The sequence below is a fragment of the Ptychodera flava genome, chromosome 11, assembly GCF_041260155.1.
Source record: "Ptychodera flava strain L36383 chromosome 11, AS_Pfla_20210202, whole genome shotgun sequence".
Classification (NCBI taxonomy): domain Eukaryota; kingdom Metazoa; phylum Hemichordata; class Enteropneusta; family Ptychoderidae; genus Ptychodera; species Ptychodera flava.
The window spans coordinates 14601013-14616862 of NC_091938.1; the positions used below are offsets into that span (position 1 = coordinate 14601013).

At 37.5% G+C, this 15850-nt stretch overlaps 1 protein-coding gene across 2 annotated transcripts in view; it reads left to right on the plus strand.

Annotated features, from left to right (window-relative positions):
* LOC139143582 (dnaJ homolog subfamily C member 13-like) overlaps positions 1 to 15850 on the plus strand; it is a 71058-nt gene that overhangs the window by 37324 nt on the left and 17884 nt on the right. Inside the window, exons 33-42 of one of the 2 annotated variants that reach the window (XM_070714027.1) lie at positions 156 to 357; positions 626 to 741; positions 1067 to 1145; positions 1439 to 1571; positions 1954 to 2138; positions 11345 to 11419; positions 12047 to 12163; positions 13804 to 13983; positions 14956 to 15123; positions 15714 to 15743. In XM_070714027.1, coding sequence (XP_070570128.1) covers positions 156 to 357; positions 626 to 741; positions 1067 to 1145; positions 1439 to 1571; positions 1954 to 2138; positions 11345 to 11419; positions 12047 to 12163; positions 13804 to 13983; positions 14956 to 15123; positions 15714 to 15743 — 1285 coding nt within the window. The remainder of the gene's footprint in view (positions 1 to 155; positions 358 to 625; positions 742 to 1066; positions 1146 to 1438; positions 1572 to 1953; positions 2139 to 11344; positions 11420 to 12046; positions 12164 to 13803; positions 13984 to 14955; positions 15124 to 15713; positions 15744 to 15850) is intronic. The other variant, XM_070714028.1, reaches the window with a different exon arrangement.

Sequence of the window (15850 nt, forward strand, 5' to 3'; positions counted from 1 at the left end):
CTGTTTACAGGGAATTGGGGGTGAAAAGGTTAATGATTGAACTATGACATTAAGAATCTAACCTATGTAAATAATATTACATAAAATTTCCACATCTTGAACAGATTTGAAAATATTCTTCTTTTATATAATACACATGTTTTCTGCATTTCCAGACGTTTGATGATTGAAAAGATCGCTGCTCACATCGCTGACTTCAGTCCTCGTCTTCAGAGCAACACACGAGCATTGTACCAGTACTGTCCAGTGCCAGCTATTCAATTCCCTCAACTTGAGAAGGAGCTCTTCTGTAACATTTACTATCTACGGCATCTGTGTGACACAACAAGATTCCCCGATTGGCCAATCAGGAACCCGGTAAGTAATCACATGATCAGTGATTTATAATGTTACAAACTGAAATGAGTTTGGCCAATCAGTAACCTGTCAGTAATCACATGATCAGTGATTTATAATGTTACAAAAATTGATATGGGTTTACCCATTTAAATTGTTACTTTGTGTTTAAAACAGCAGTGTTCTTTTCTTGGTCAAATATTTACAACAGTTTTCATGCAGTCGTTGGACGGAGCCTTTTGGATCATACCAACACAAAAATTGACGGTTGAAGTTATTTTATTGATAGGTGAAACTACTGAAAGACATCCTTGATGAATGGAAGAAAGAAGTTGAGAAGAAACCATCGTCAATGTCCACAGAAGAAGCTTATGAAACCTTGAATCTGAATATGAAAGAAGGCGGGTAAGTGTGTTGTGCTATGTGTCGGTTGCTATAACCATTGAAGCAAGCATCAGAATCAGCTTGCAGATAGGGCAGGTCAGATTTCAAAGGAATTAACATTTGTGCAGTCCTTGGTGACACAAAAGCAGATTTACACAAATCATAGCATTTGTTAGTTTACTTGATGAAACCTTGATATCAAAATTGGATTAAAAAGACGCAGGAAAAGAATACAAGTTGTGATGAATTTATTTTCAATGGTGGTTGGCAAGTCAACATGTTTTACAAATAGCTAGTGAAGTCTCTCCACTGTAATCATTCTTTTCGCCCGGTTTTCCTCTTTCAGGTATGATGAAGGTCAAATCAGAAAGGCATATTTCAGACTTGCTCAGAAATACCATCCTGACAAGAATCCTGATGGAAGGGTAAGTCAGATCATTGGATCTCTGTTGGGTTTGAAAGGTCATGTGATTGTCACATGACATAAGTTTCTTCAATGGTCATGCTTTATGTCATGTGACAGGAGCTTTATATCACATGACTCATAAGTGTCGTGTGATACCCTGATTTATGACAATTTTTTTAATTTCGTAATGTTTGGTTGAAGCAATTGTTCAAGCCGTGTGCTCATTCTCTATTGATTTGGAATAATTGACTTAGATGCTCGCTTTGACACTGGGGAATTGTATAATACTTGATGTCTTTGTTTACTTTTCAGGAAATGTTTGAGAAAGTTAACAAAGCCTATGAATTCCTGTGCAGCAAGCAGACAACGACAGAGGGACCAGACCCAGAGAACATTGTGCTGATTTTGAAAGCTCAGAGTATTCTCTTCAACCGATACAAAGAAGGTGGGTGTCATTCAGATGAAACTCAAATGGGCAATGGATAGAGCTTCCTATGGTGGGAAAGATATCTGTCTTTGTTGAAGCCATAATCTTACAAATTCTTTTGACTATCAACTCAGTTCTGTACAATTGGTAATAATCAATAAATAAAAGCCTGTATGATCATTTCAGATTATTTTACGTGTTGTAAACATTACTAGATTCGTTCAGAACTCGGCAATACTGCCTTCACTCTGTTGGTGACTTCGGTGCCACAAAGTTTTGATTTGTTACGTTACGCCAAAGGGAGAGGTATTATGTTAGCCATATTTGTTTAACATGCAGCCCTCAATCCAGCATCTACAAATGAGTTCTGGGTTCAATATTCTCTATTTTTTCCCAACAGACCTTCAACCCTACAAGTATGCAGGCTACCCAATGCTGATCAAGACCATCACCATGGAAACAAATGATACAGCGCTTTTCTCCAAGACGGCACCGTTACTAGCAGCAGCGACAGAGCTAGCCTACCATACTGTCAACTGTTCAGCACTGAATGCAGAGGAATTGAGGAGAGAGAGGGGTATTGAGGTAAGTCTTTACCAAATGTTTTATCTTTGATTTTACCCCCTGTAAAGTATTTACAGTGCTAAAGCTATCATCAAGCCATCACCAGAAAATATTCATATTCATATTTCATTCATATTCAATGGTAACTTCTTGCCATTGCCCTCCATAGATGTTACTGCATGGTAAGGCCTGTTCAGTGTGGTACCTTACACTGTGCTAGGGTATATAACAGCATGACATCATATGATTCCATATATTTAAACTGAAGTTCCTGCCGTAAATCTATCTTACCATGCAAAATACAGCTTAATCAGTGTTACTGCTATCATCAATGAGCCCTCAAGGCTAAATTGATTCACAATATACTCAAGAAAGTTCTCTTATAGCACAAGAAAATTTTACATGTTTATGTGTATTTCCATATGTATAGCTTATGCAAAATTTCCAGAAATTCTTGTAGTTGACTAAAAAAATGACCCTACAGCATTATATTTTCATAACCCCTGCAAAGCCTTACATCATGGTATTTTCATGACCTCTATGTGACCTTGTATCGTGCTATTTTCATGACTCCTATGTGACCTTGCATTGTGCTATTTTCATGACCCCCAGTGACCTTACACTGTTTTTATAACCTCTAAGTGACCTTTCTTCATGTTATTATCATGACCCCTATGTGACCTTGTAATGTGCTATTTTCGTGACCCTATGTGACCTTACACCATGGTAATTTCATAACCCCTGCATGGCCTTACATCATGGTATTTTCATGACCCCCATATAACCTTGCATTGTGCTATTTTCATGACCCCTATGTGACCTTACACTGTGTTTTCATAACCTCTACATGACCTTACATTATGGTATTTTTATAACCCCTACATGACCTTGCACCATGCCATTTTTACTACCCCTGTGTGACCTTACATCATGTTATTATCATGACCCCTATGTGACCTTACATCATGTTATTTTCATGACCCCTATGTGACCTTACGCTATGCTATTTTCATAACCCCTACTGGCCTTAAATCATGGTATTTTTATTACCCTTATATGACCTGGCATTGTGCCATTTTTTTGACCCCTGTGTGACCTTACATCATGTTATTTTCATGACCCCTATGTGACCTTACGCTATGCTATTTTCATGACCCCTATGTGATTTACACTTTGCTTTTTTCATAACCCCTACTGGCCTTAAATCATGGTATTTTTATTACCCTTATATGACCTGGCATTGTGCCATTTTTTGGACCCCTGTGTGACCTTACATCATGTTATTTTCATGACCCCTATGTGACCTTACGCTATGCTATTTTCATGCCCCTATGTGATTTACACTATGCTTTTTTCATAACCACTACTTGCCTTACATCATGGTATTTTCATGACCCCTACATTACCTTTCATGTGGTATTTCTAAATTTCATTTGTATGAATCCACCCATTGGCTACATGCTAAAACGACTCATGTAAGTCTGCAAATGCTCACCAGTTATATTGTGGGATGCATGACAATGTGAATAGCAATGCCAAAGTCTTTGACTATTACATGTAAATGTGAATTTTGTATAAATTTATCTTTTCAAGCATCACAAACAAAGCTTTCAATTCAGTAAATGGCAAAATAGTCGACAAATAACCTACCTGTTTTATTGTATGAACATATTTACTAAATTATGTAATTTGAAAAAAAGAACTTTTAGTTTGGTGTTCTCAGAACATATAGCATAATTATTGAATTAGTGAAACTATACAGAAACACCATAGACATTTATGAATACCATTATGAACAATGTAATATTGCTGTTAGATTACATTGGCCCATTGCAGAATCTGTTACACGTCACATTTTAATCTCAACTGTCAATACTAAATCTAAAAAGTTAGAGTGCATCGCACAGAATGGAGAATCATAGATCAAACTTTCATCACTGACATTCATGTAAACTGAGTTAGGGAGTATTGATTCATTAAAAAACTACTGAGCACATAGCATTACATTTGATAGACAACCTAGAATAGTTTCAAACACCACAAAACACCATTTTGGAGTACATCATCCCAAAGTAATTGAAAATGTTGAGAAGTGTCAGATGGTGAGGGATGTACTGAGAAAACGTTGTTGCTCAATTTTCTATTTCCATGTACTGATTTCAAGGTCAAATATTGACCATTGGCATTGAAAGAAGATGTTTATAAAATGTTAGGCTAAAAAAAATTGTTTCTGTGTCCTTGACATTCAGCAAAAGTGATGCGGCTATGCGGTTTTCTCTTTTTTTCTTATTCTTCTTTTTTTTTCCTGTCTTTTTTTTTGTTCCTAACTATGCTGGTTTGGCACTATTGATACAACAGTTACTTTCTTTTATCATTGGCTGCATAATACTTCCAGTTTCTTTTTAGCATTTTTGGACATGCAAACAGGGATATCAAGGATAGCTGTACCGATGAGTATGTAACCCCACAAAAAAGCCATGGTGCGAAGTTCTGAATGACATGCTTGGTGACCAGAAACGATCTTTTTTTTTTCGGCCTTTTAAAATGAGCAAGCCACTTTAATACGCAAAGCAGAGCTTTATTTCAGTTGTCAAAATGAAACACAAAATTTTGTTCAATAAAAATTCTGTCATACAATTGAGAATGATAAATTTTTTTCCCCATTAGTAAAACATTTTCTTGTTGTAAAACGAATTGAAACACGTTTCCAGGTATACAGCTTGCATTGCTACCGTTTAAGACAGCAAGTGAATTTAACCCTGGATCGGAAACCACACGTTCATGCCACATGCCCATACTATTATAGAACTTTAGTGACATAATTAATAATTGAAAAAAGATTTTTAGCAAGTACTCAATAAACATATATTACTATGCATACATCAGATGCTACATGTCATAATTTGTTAAAGATAGTCACAAGCTCAAATACCATGACAACGCCTGAAGACACAGCAAAGTTACAAAAGTTGTAAATTTAAAGAGCTCTATAGAAATGTACACAAATGTACAATATCTCCAAATATACATAACATTACTCAATATGTAATTGCATATACAGTAGTAAAAATTCACACACAATTTATTTTATTGCTTTGGATATACAATATTCTTAACATAATATTTCAGTAGACTGTCATATTCTCTGTTTTATATTCCTATATTCTAAATTCCTATATTTTCTGTTGTAGATTCCTGTACATAAATTATAGATATTTTTTAGAATTCAACAAGGTTCAGGAAGCAACAGTGAATATGCTATAAGTTAGATTTATTGTACCTTACTGTTTTATTTACAAAGCTTTTGGAAAATGAACCCGTAGGAGGGCTTTAGGTTCAAATATTTACTGTGGTGAGATGAAAAATCTTTAATTTTCACATCTCAGTTTCATACACTAGGGGACATGTTTGCATTTTATTCATTGTGTTTAACAATTGACAAGACTGAATATTTTTGACACTCTTGAATCTAATCATGAGAGTTTACTCCAACCTTGTTTGGTTTGTCGCAGTGCTGTCGTGAGATCTGAATCCTGTTTTTCCTTGATATACATGAACATAATTTATTTGGAATAAATTTGGTTTTGAATATTTGGATGTGTTAATTTACTAATCTGTACAGCAAAATTTATATTCAAGCATGAGGTCAAAGGTCAAAAAGCCACTGGTTAATTTTTATATTGTTTTATAGGCAAGAAGCCTGTGCTGATAACTTTTAAAAATTGAACTGTGTAACCTTAAGTAAACAGTGAAACTCTGTTGACCTCTGTTTTTTTATCATTTCTTGTGAAATATGACAGATATTACAGATAGGAGTTAGAATTTTGGACCGTATGTGAGCAATGTCCAAACCTGGAATATGTGAATAGTTTTGCAAACTCAGACAGCAGTCCTACAATCAGAGTTACTCAACACAACTCATGTTTGACCTTGTGGTATTTGATGCAGAATTCAGACTGAGAATTTTTTATTTTTGTCAAGAATGCAGATTTCACGACAGCTACAAAACTTATTTCTGTCGCAGCCATTTTTTAATTTGATTAGAAAAATAAATTACCCCATGTTAACTTGTTTATTTTCATTGCAAAGTTAACGTATGAGTTGTACAACTACAGAATATCTGTATCATAATCATACTTAGATCAAATAACAGAAATATCAATAATATATATAAACTGCTTTCAGTTTTTCCCTTCCTCAGTGCTCACACTTTAAAATTTTTGAAAACATGGTCTGCATATGTTGATTCAGTAGTACATAATAGAAATGCCACAGAAGAAAGGTGCAGTTTCTGTTTTTGTTGACAGAGTGTGAAATAATGAAAATACTATGTATCTATGGTGTTAGAATATTGCATATCAATTATGTGAAAATACTTTGCAATAGCCAGGTTCATGATAGCTATAATATTATACAATTATGTGATATTTTATCTGTGTGCAAGGCACAAGTTATATTTTTTCAGATTCTATTGTGTTTAACCTTTTTACTCTCAATTCACTGTATATTGGACCACACAGTCTTCTGAAAGGAATGGGGATGTAACATAGTCGTGTGGTGAAAGGGTAAAAGTATTCCATGAAGCCCGGAAATAAGCAGTCTGTGAAGGCCGTACCAGTATCAGGTTTCTCCATGCTTACACACCATTCAGTTTTAGCCATAGTTTCCATGGTCAAATGTGGGACAGCAGATAGTCTGTTGAGTTCTGAGCCATATGTGTGATGGCGGACTTCCAGTACTCGACAGATTAGCTATTCCACTACCACTTTGATGCAGTGATTGTCAGTGTCCACCACCAAGAGTTTCTTGGGTCCCTTGTCAGGCCTTGATGGTTCATTCAGAATGGCGATGCCACCAGGGTTTTTCAGTCCTGTCGTTTCACTGTAAACACAGTCGATGAAGCTTCCTTTGGTGTCGTATTTCAAAACGCGCTTTCGATCACCGACGTAAACATGTCCATCGCCGTCGATGGCGATACCTTTAGGAGAGTGCATCACGCCTGGGCTGGCATCACCGAATGCGTACAAGAAGCGGCCTTCTTCGTTGAAGACTTGGACCGTGGAGTTTGTACACTCGGTTACAAAGACCATACCTTGATCGTTGATGGCTATCATGGCTGGTAGGTTTTGCCTCCCTCTGCATGCAAAGGACTTGACGTAGTGACCAGTCCTGGTGTAAATCCTCACACACATCCTGGACAGTGGGTAATCCACCACATAGATGTTCTGGTTCCTGGGATTTATGGCAATACTGTACGGATTCTTGATTTCGTTTTCGCCGAAACAGTTCGTCATGTTACCGTTCTCGTCGCACACTACCACTTGATTGTTTCCAGAATCCAGGCTGTAGTACTGATTGTCGTCTGATACGACCACATCGCAAGGAAGGAACTCGAAATCGTTGAAAGTCAGAGATTTTACCCTGCTACCATCTTGACCAATCACAACAAGTCTTTTGTGTCCTCTGTCAGCTGTTATCATCTCACCTTTCCTATTCATTGCTATTCCTCGTGGACTTATTAGATTCACTCTACCATCACTCCCGATCACTTTAATTAAGCCCTTGACGACATGAAATTTTACCGGTGATCGTACAATTTCTTGTTGGCCTATGGTAATTGATACAAAGTATTTACCTTCAGACTGTCCATCCACAACGACCTTGTGTGTCCCATCTTTGTTATCGCAGACCTCCAAATCCACCGACGAGCCGTTTGGTTTCTTCATCCTTGCTTTCACCTTGTGCCGTGGAATGACCTGTCTTCCAGCGGCGTCCCTAGTTGTCACCAGGAGAGTGACGCTTTCACCCTTTAAGACCTGCCTTGGGACATTGTCAATGGTGCAAAGCGGGGAATAAATGTCTGACTGCACCACACCCATAACTCCATCTGCAGGGAAATGTTCATCGGCAGCGAAAACGACCTTTGTCTCGTCTCTCAGTTCAGATTCTGTGTCTATGTCAAGAAGGCTCTGGATGTGTTTAGTTGTTTCTGGTTTCGTTGATAGGAGTTGGACCGGGGTAGCAAACTGTTTCATCATGTCCACATAGTTGGACACTTCAGATATGCTCCCTGAACCATAATCCAGCTCTGTAATTTCACTTTTCAACAGAGATAGTTTACTTCCATAGCATCTGTTGAGGCCTTCCATAATTCTCTCTGTTTCTTGTGTCACCATTGTCATGACGTCTTTAAATCTCTGGTTGACTTTCCTTTGCTCCAGCAGTAGTCTGTCTCTCCACGTTGTGTACCTCTGCAGTGCCGTGTCCCTGCTTGAAGTAATACTGTGGAGCTTTGTCTGGAGGTTCTCTCCCAGAAGATGAAGCTGATTTTTGTATCTCTCGGCAGCATCCTGGAGATTTTGGTGGACGTGGTTCGGAAGACCGTGCCGATGGTCAATCACAGTGCACTCCAAGCAGATCACCGTCTCACACTCTTCACAGTAGAATTTGACTTGCTGGTCGTCATGACAAGAGCAAGTTTCAGTGGGTGTCACACCAGTTGGGTCTGTGGCCAGTGCTCGTTGATAGTCCTGTAAGCTCAGAACAGTGTGGGACCTGGTGATGCTCAGCTTGTCGTGAACTTGTAGGCACGTCTCACACAGACGCTGTTCACACTGCGTGCACCTATGATCAGCTTGGTTGTCTTCACATGCCTCACAGAGGGGAGGTTCTTCACGTTCCTGTAATTCAAGGTTCCTGTGGAGGTTATCTAGCAAGCCTGTCACAAATAGGTCAGTTTTCAGCTGCGACACACCTCCAGGAGGAAGTGCACAAAGTCTGTGACAAGCCGGACACTCTAGCTCTTGTGAGTGTTGCTGGCTTCTGTTTTCCAAGCAGCCAGCACAGAATGTGTGAAGACAAGGCAGGATTTTGGGCCTGGTGAACACTTGGTTACAGAGGTGACACGTTATGACACTTGTACCAGTTTCTGTGTCGTTCTGCTCTGCCGGTGCTAAATTTTCAGCCATAGCTGTGGACGTTCACAATGTCTGTGTGGACTGGAAGTGATGCATACCTGTGGATGACCTCCCTGGGTGAACAGTTAAAAGTTCACCAGAGAACCCAGATGACTACTCAGAGCGTTGCCAACGGTGATGAATGCTGCCTTTTGTTGCCAAGCTAGGCAGTCCTGTCATGTGATGACCCCGTGACCTACTCCAGGCTTTAATTCGCGGAATTACAAAAACAGAGTTGCTATGGTCATTGATTACGCAGAAAAGAACTCTAATCACTAACCCAGTTGATTTACGGTAACAATATCACAAAATGAAAGCAATTCACTAGACATTCCGTGAAATTCATAAGGCAGGACAGCAGCAGTTTTTCCCAACTACAGCAGTATGAACAATATTTACATTAAAGATATCAAATTGCATTGTAGCACAAAGTGAAACTTGAAACACACATTTCTCACAGGTAGACTGAACAGAAACTAGGTGACGATCAACAAGAAAATTATCACTACTTCCGTATTTATTTGTTTGTTTATTTTTAATGGGTGAAAAGAAGTTCATGTAATTATTAAATTGTCCTGAAGATGTCCCACAAAATAGGTTGACAGACGGAGTTGATAATTTTTCAGTTGACCCAAATAGTGTTGTGTTTCTTTGTCTAACACATTCACTCTGTATTCCGCAGTTTCTTCTAATTATTAAATTGTCCTGAAGATGTCCCACAAAATAGGTTGACAGACGGAGTTGATAATTTTTCAGTTGACCCAAATAGTGTTGTGTTTCTTTTGTCCAACACATTCACTTTGTATTCCACAGTTTGTGTTTACCATCGTGTAAAGCTATACAGTGTAATAATGATCAATGAGAACGGTAGTATTGAAAGTAGGTCTCCGGGGCAAAAGCACCTCGCTATTGGCTCTACAGGTATTGTTAGTGTGAACTTTTTAATGATTTAGTTTTATGTATTTTTGTGGTAATACAGATGTATTAATGATACCGCCTCTGGAACAGACAACTGCACGTATACAAGTTAATCATTAACAAAACTGGTGTTTTTAGTTACATTCAACCAATATTATAAACCATACAGTTATTGTACTCATAAAAGCCACAATTCCAGAATATTTTTTGAAAAACATTAATTTTTCTGCTTACAACTAATACCTTCACAAAATTCTTTATTAAACAAGAAAAACTGAATAGCTCACATTGTTTATTGAATCTGAATTGAACGTGAATTATGAATATTTCAAAGGTCACAGGAAATGGTGTGTGAAGTACGTATGCAAATTAACACCTGTAATGTTATTGAACGCACAGTTGTACAACGTAATGTAAATTATTTGACAAATATAGCCATGCTAAAATAAAGGTCTTTCTGGGTTTATTTTTGTGAGGTTTTATCATGAGGTCGGTGCCACTTTGTAATAAAATACCTGTGGAAAGTAGCAACACCTGGCTCCAAATTCATTCTTGCTCGTCCAAGTAAGCTTGCCTTGCTCATTGCAGCACCCTCCAACCCAAACTACCAAAGCATTTTAATTGATAAAAGACACAGACTTAGTTTCCCTCATTTTATTAACCTGTGTTCCCCTATTCCCAGTGAACAGGTCTAACAGTCGCGATATCATTACAATGGGGGTGGCCCAAACCATAGTGGTGAAAAGGTTAAACAGGTTAAGTTTGGAACAAAGTCTGAAAATGCCAGGGGGGTCAAACATTCATAGTTTGTAGGCGTGTTCCCATTTGACCCTTGACTCATGGTGACCGACACAAAGTGGGTCACTACACACACCTTTTCCGAGTATTTCCCATAATACACTGAAAGGAAGACCGCATAAAAGAGAAAGTGATATAAACCTTTGATATTTCATGGAATTTGCAAAGATGGAAAGCTGAAAAAAGAGGGTAGAGCTGAAAAAAAGGGAGATAGGTGTTTACCAATTGGCCAAGTTATAACAACAAACCATGACCAAAAAGTGTGCATATGCTGAGTTCTTGCCTTCTAACCCCTGGTCATGAAATTTTAACCTGATACAGACAATAAATATCGTTGCAAAATGCTAACATGTTAATTCTTTTACTGATAATTCATAACAGAACAAGTCAGGCAACAGTAGACTATGTGTATGTGTTCAGGCTTTCCTCAACTTTTCTACAAAATTCACAAGAATATTCTTATAAGCTATTTGTGAAGCTGTAATGTGTACATGACATTGCATGTCAGTTTCACACAGTCTTTCATATCATTTCCTTTTTTTTTTTTCTCTTCAGACCCTCCTAGATGCGTTTTCAAGATGTGTTGCTGTTCTGAGTCTGTCTTCAAATCCAGAAGAAATGGCAGTACAGGTAAAAATGAGAAGTGTTTCATGGAAGTGGATAACTCCACAAATTTGTGACGTGTGGTGTTTTCTATACATATTAATATAGTATGCTGTTAGAAGCTGTGATATTTGAACTTTTTTAGCAACTGTTGATACACTGTTATTTTATGATAATTAGATGCGTAGGCAAAGATGTATCTCCTGGTCTTGAATCTGTTACTATTGTCGCTTTGCTTTGCTTTGGTCCAAACCTACCGGTTTCAATGGTGTGGCTAGACCTAAAAATTCATTTGCAGCAGTTAACCTTTTGAGCGCGAAAGTCAAGTTTTGCTGCCTTTATAAAATGTAACCCTCACAATTTTGTCAGATTTCTTCCAAAAGTTTGATAACAAACTGTACTGTAGCCAATGAACAGTAATGTCCATTTGGTCCAAAATTGTCAAAAAAATTGTACAAAATTCATAAAAAATTTGTAAAATTGTGCACAAAATTTTTGGCGGGAAACTTTACAGCACTCAAAGGGTTAAAGTGGTATTAGGATGTCTTTGTGAATGCAAGTAATCAAACAGTGTCAACAGTAGGAATGAATTTGTTCATGTTTGAGAAAGTCTGTATACAGGATTTTGATCTATGACTTTTTGTTTCGTTCCAGGTGTGTATATATGTCATCAAATGCTACTCTGTAGCAGCGCAGTTCGGAGCTTGTCGAGAGAAGATCATCGAACTACCTAATATCATTAAAGATTTGGCAAGAACTCTGTATTTCAAGGTAATCTCTCACAATAGTGTTGATCGCAATATCAGATTTGTTAGCTCATATTTGAAATGTATATAAATACCAAAAGAACTTATATGGTGAGTCGGTTGAGTCTGTATGTCTATATGTATGTATGTATGTATGTATGTGCGGATGTATGTCCGACACATGCAAAAGCTCCCAAACCGCCACACCTACCATCTAAGTACCGTACTCGTCCGAGTATAAGCCCCCGGTTCGGCAACACTAAACAGCTGTAAAACTAGGGGAGGGGCTTATACTCGAGCAACCCCATGTTATCTGGCATGGACTCTTAATTTATGCTAATTTTATGCACAATTTTTTTTCAACACCACTCGATCTTTCTATCGCTTTCAAAATCGACTTACACATCCAAAGAAACTGATTGTACAATCTCTGAATACAGAAGTGACGTTTTTGGTGAAATTCAGCGTCAAAAAACCCCCAAACTTGAAACAAAGACGTCGTATGCTGCTGATCAACAGTAATGTGAACAGGCATGCATTGCCTACACGGAAAGGCAACTCAATATTCCAGTATCAAACTGTCTACATCTTGTGAAAACAACAACATAGCAGTGAAAATTGTAATAGTCACCAGCAAAAGTCTTCACAAATGAAAGGATAATTGCTTCAAACAAAAGAAACTGCATGTTTCAAGCATGAAAACATCGTGGCTGTGAATGAAAATGAACAATAGCCGACGTGAGTGAGACTATTCTATTTAGGTGACGGGGGTGAGCAGGGTCAAAGAATCAAGATAGTACTGGGAAAACGTGTCATTTTCCTTACGATGCTGTCAAGGGAACTCCAGTTTCCCATTGTTTTAACATCTTTTAATGGTTTCTTTATTATCTAAAAGTAATTGTGCCAAGTTAAATGACCAAATATACTCTCCTAACCTTTCTGTATTTGAGTTACACTAGGGTAGGGGCTTATACACGGATGTAATGCATTTTCTAAAATCCCCTTAAATCAGAAGGGGGGCTTATACACGAGCAGGGGCTTATATTCGGACGAGTACGGTATTTGGTGTACAGGTAGACCGAGGGGTTATTCCGTTTCAAAATCAAAAATGAAAATTAGGGGTCACCGTGCAAAGTTCGTTACTCTAGAAACACTTTACCAAAGCCCTAGTAGGTATAACTTTGATGTATTTTCCAGAATGTCAGTTTTTGTTTGTGAAAGACAATTTCATGTTCAATTGTTGAAATAACGTCGAAATGAGTACCAGATAGTGAATTTGCCATAAGAGATTCTCGTTGACTAGAACGTTGCATGTTGTACACTACACACAGTGGTAGCCAGGCTAATACGTTACATTTCAAAATACTTTCAATGTGGAGAAGAATAAGAGAACACATTTGTTTTATGTATACAGAAAAGGGTTAATGAAAACATCATCAAAAGTTACACCTATTTACCCTTCAAAAAATATATTCCAGAATTTGTGGATATTTACTTGATTGTAACAATAAATATGTGTAAAAAGATGAAAGTTATTTGAATTTTCGCTAATGTTTGACATGTGCAACATTTAATAGCATGCGTACAATCCTAATCAGCCCTATATCTCGTGCATACCTTGTGCGTTTTTCATTCTTGACATTTTTTCACATAATTTTTTTCCAGAACCTTCCAATTTTGAATACGGTAGCAGCAGAGTGTGTCAGCGCATTCAGCATTGACTACTACCTCCAGAATCATCTCCTACAAGCTGGCGTCATCTGGCATCTCATGCTGTACCTCTTCAACTATGACTACACTCTGGAAGAGTCAGGTGTTGAAAAGAAACAAGGAACAAACAAACAGGTCAGTTGAGTAAAGAAACAACCTCTAGTTCATTTGGTTGTGGTAAAGTGTTGCAAACCAATAGTTACATATTTTTTATCGTCTGCAAACATATGACTGTAGGAAAGTGTTGCTAACCAATAATTAGATATTTTTTATTCTTTGCAAGCATATTTAAAAACGCCATTTTCTCGGTTTGTTATGAATAATTTTAATATTTACTCCACATTCTGCATCAGTTCATGAGTTTTATGATTCATGTCAGCAAAGATTGATCGTGATAAACACCATTTGATGTAGTCAGTAACTAATAAAAAGGAGGGGTGGTGTTTGTTCAGTGTGACAGTTTCGTGAAGTGTTTTCACTCAACTGTTGACAGCATGTGACATGACCAGGTCACTTGGTATACAGTAGTATTCTTGATCATTTGGTAGAGTATATAGGCTGGCAAGGCTGGTATTGCAATGTTAAAGGTATGTAAGAAAGACTAGAGGCAGTGTAAACTAGGATGATTTATTACCAGGTAGCTACAAACTGGCACATACATGCGGTAGAAAGACATACATGCCCTGATGAATACTAATGAACAGCTCATGAATAATAAAGAAGTATCATGATTATGTCTATGCAATGAAATTCCTTTTTTGCTCCTGTGTCCTCAAAAATTTAAAAATGTATTGTTAAAGTTCCGTAATAAATTGTCACATCCTCTATCAGTGTTTAGTACCTGCAGTATTTTACCCTTTGAGCGCCAAAGTCAATTTCAGTCTCCTTCATAAAATATACCCGAGTTTATTTTGTCAAATTTTTGCCAAAATTTGATAAAAAACTGTAGCCAATGAAATGTGATGTCCATTTGGTCCAAAATAATCAAAAAACACACACAAAAATTCCTAATAGTAAAATGTTGCACTAAAATTTTGGTGAGAAAAATTACAGCACTCAAAGGATTAAATAACAAAATTATTTTATTATTGTTATTTTTACATTCAGGAAGTTGCTAATAACCTTGCCAGGTTGTGTTTCCATGCCTTAGCAAGGCTTGGTGGATATTTGGATGATGTGGATCGCACACCAGAGAACCCTGCCGTCATGAAACCACTCAATGTATTGTTAACGCCATACTTAGCTCGTCAGCTATCAGCTGAGAATCCCAACGATGTAAGTATTCATCTACCAGTTTTGATTTGTATCTGCATTGAACAGGTGGATATGGTATGCTACATTCACAGTTCAGCGTGAGAGCTAGACTGAAAGATCTGTCGTTTGAGGGAGTGTATAGAGCGCCCTCAAACGATGGATCTTTCGGTGTACGTGAGAGCATGTACAAAGTATTAATCAACCTTTATTTTATGATTTCATTAATGATACCCAGACCTGATGTGTACTGATTTGCTGAACAGGTTACTAATATGCTGTACAATAGCACGCTTTGCAACATTATCAATTTTGGAAGCTTCAGGAAGTTGTTGCCGTAGCAACTAGTATTGCAAGCACCTCTGGCATCAAACTTTTCTTGGTGATCTTCTGCAGACATGTCTCGAGTTACGGAGGTGCATGCACATAAAACCTGAAATATTGTGAAAAGTTTCCCATGAATGTGTCAATGAAGGAATTCACTGCGATTTACATATAATACCGTCTGCCATCTAGTGTAAAGCTCGGTACTATTTGGTGAATAAATTTGCATATATTTGCCTATATCATTATTCTGTATTCACGAGCTGTACTGTAACTTTTTATCGCTGAAGCGAAATCAGGTGAAACTCCACACAAAACATGTAAGTAACAATTCAGTATATGAATCAAACTATTGTTATCTGCATAATAATTTTATTTTTTGTATTCAGAGTCCCATATCTTCCAAATTTGACATTTGAAAATATAC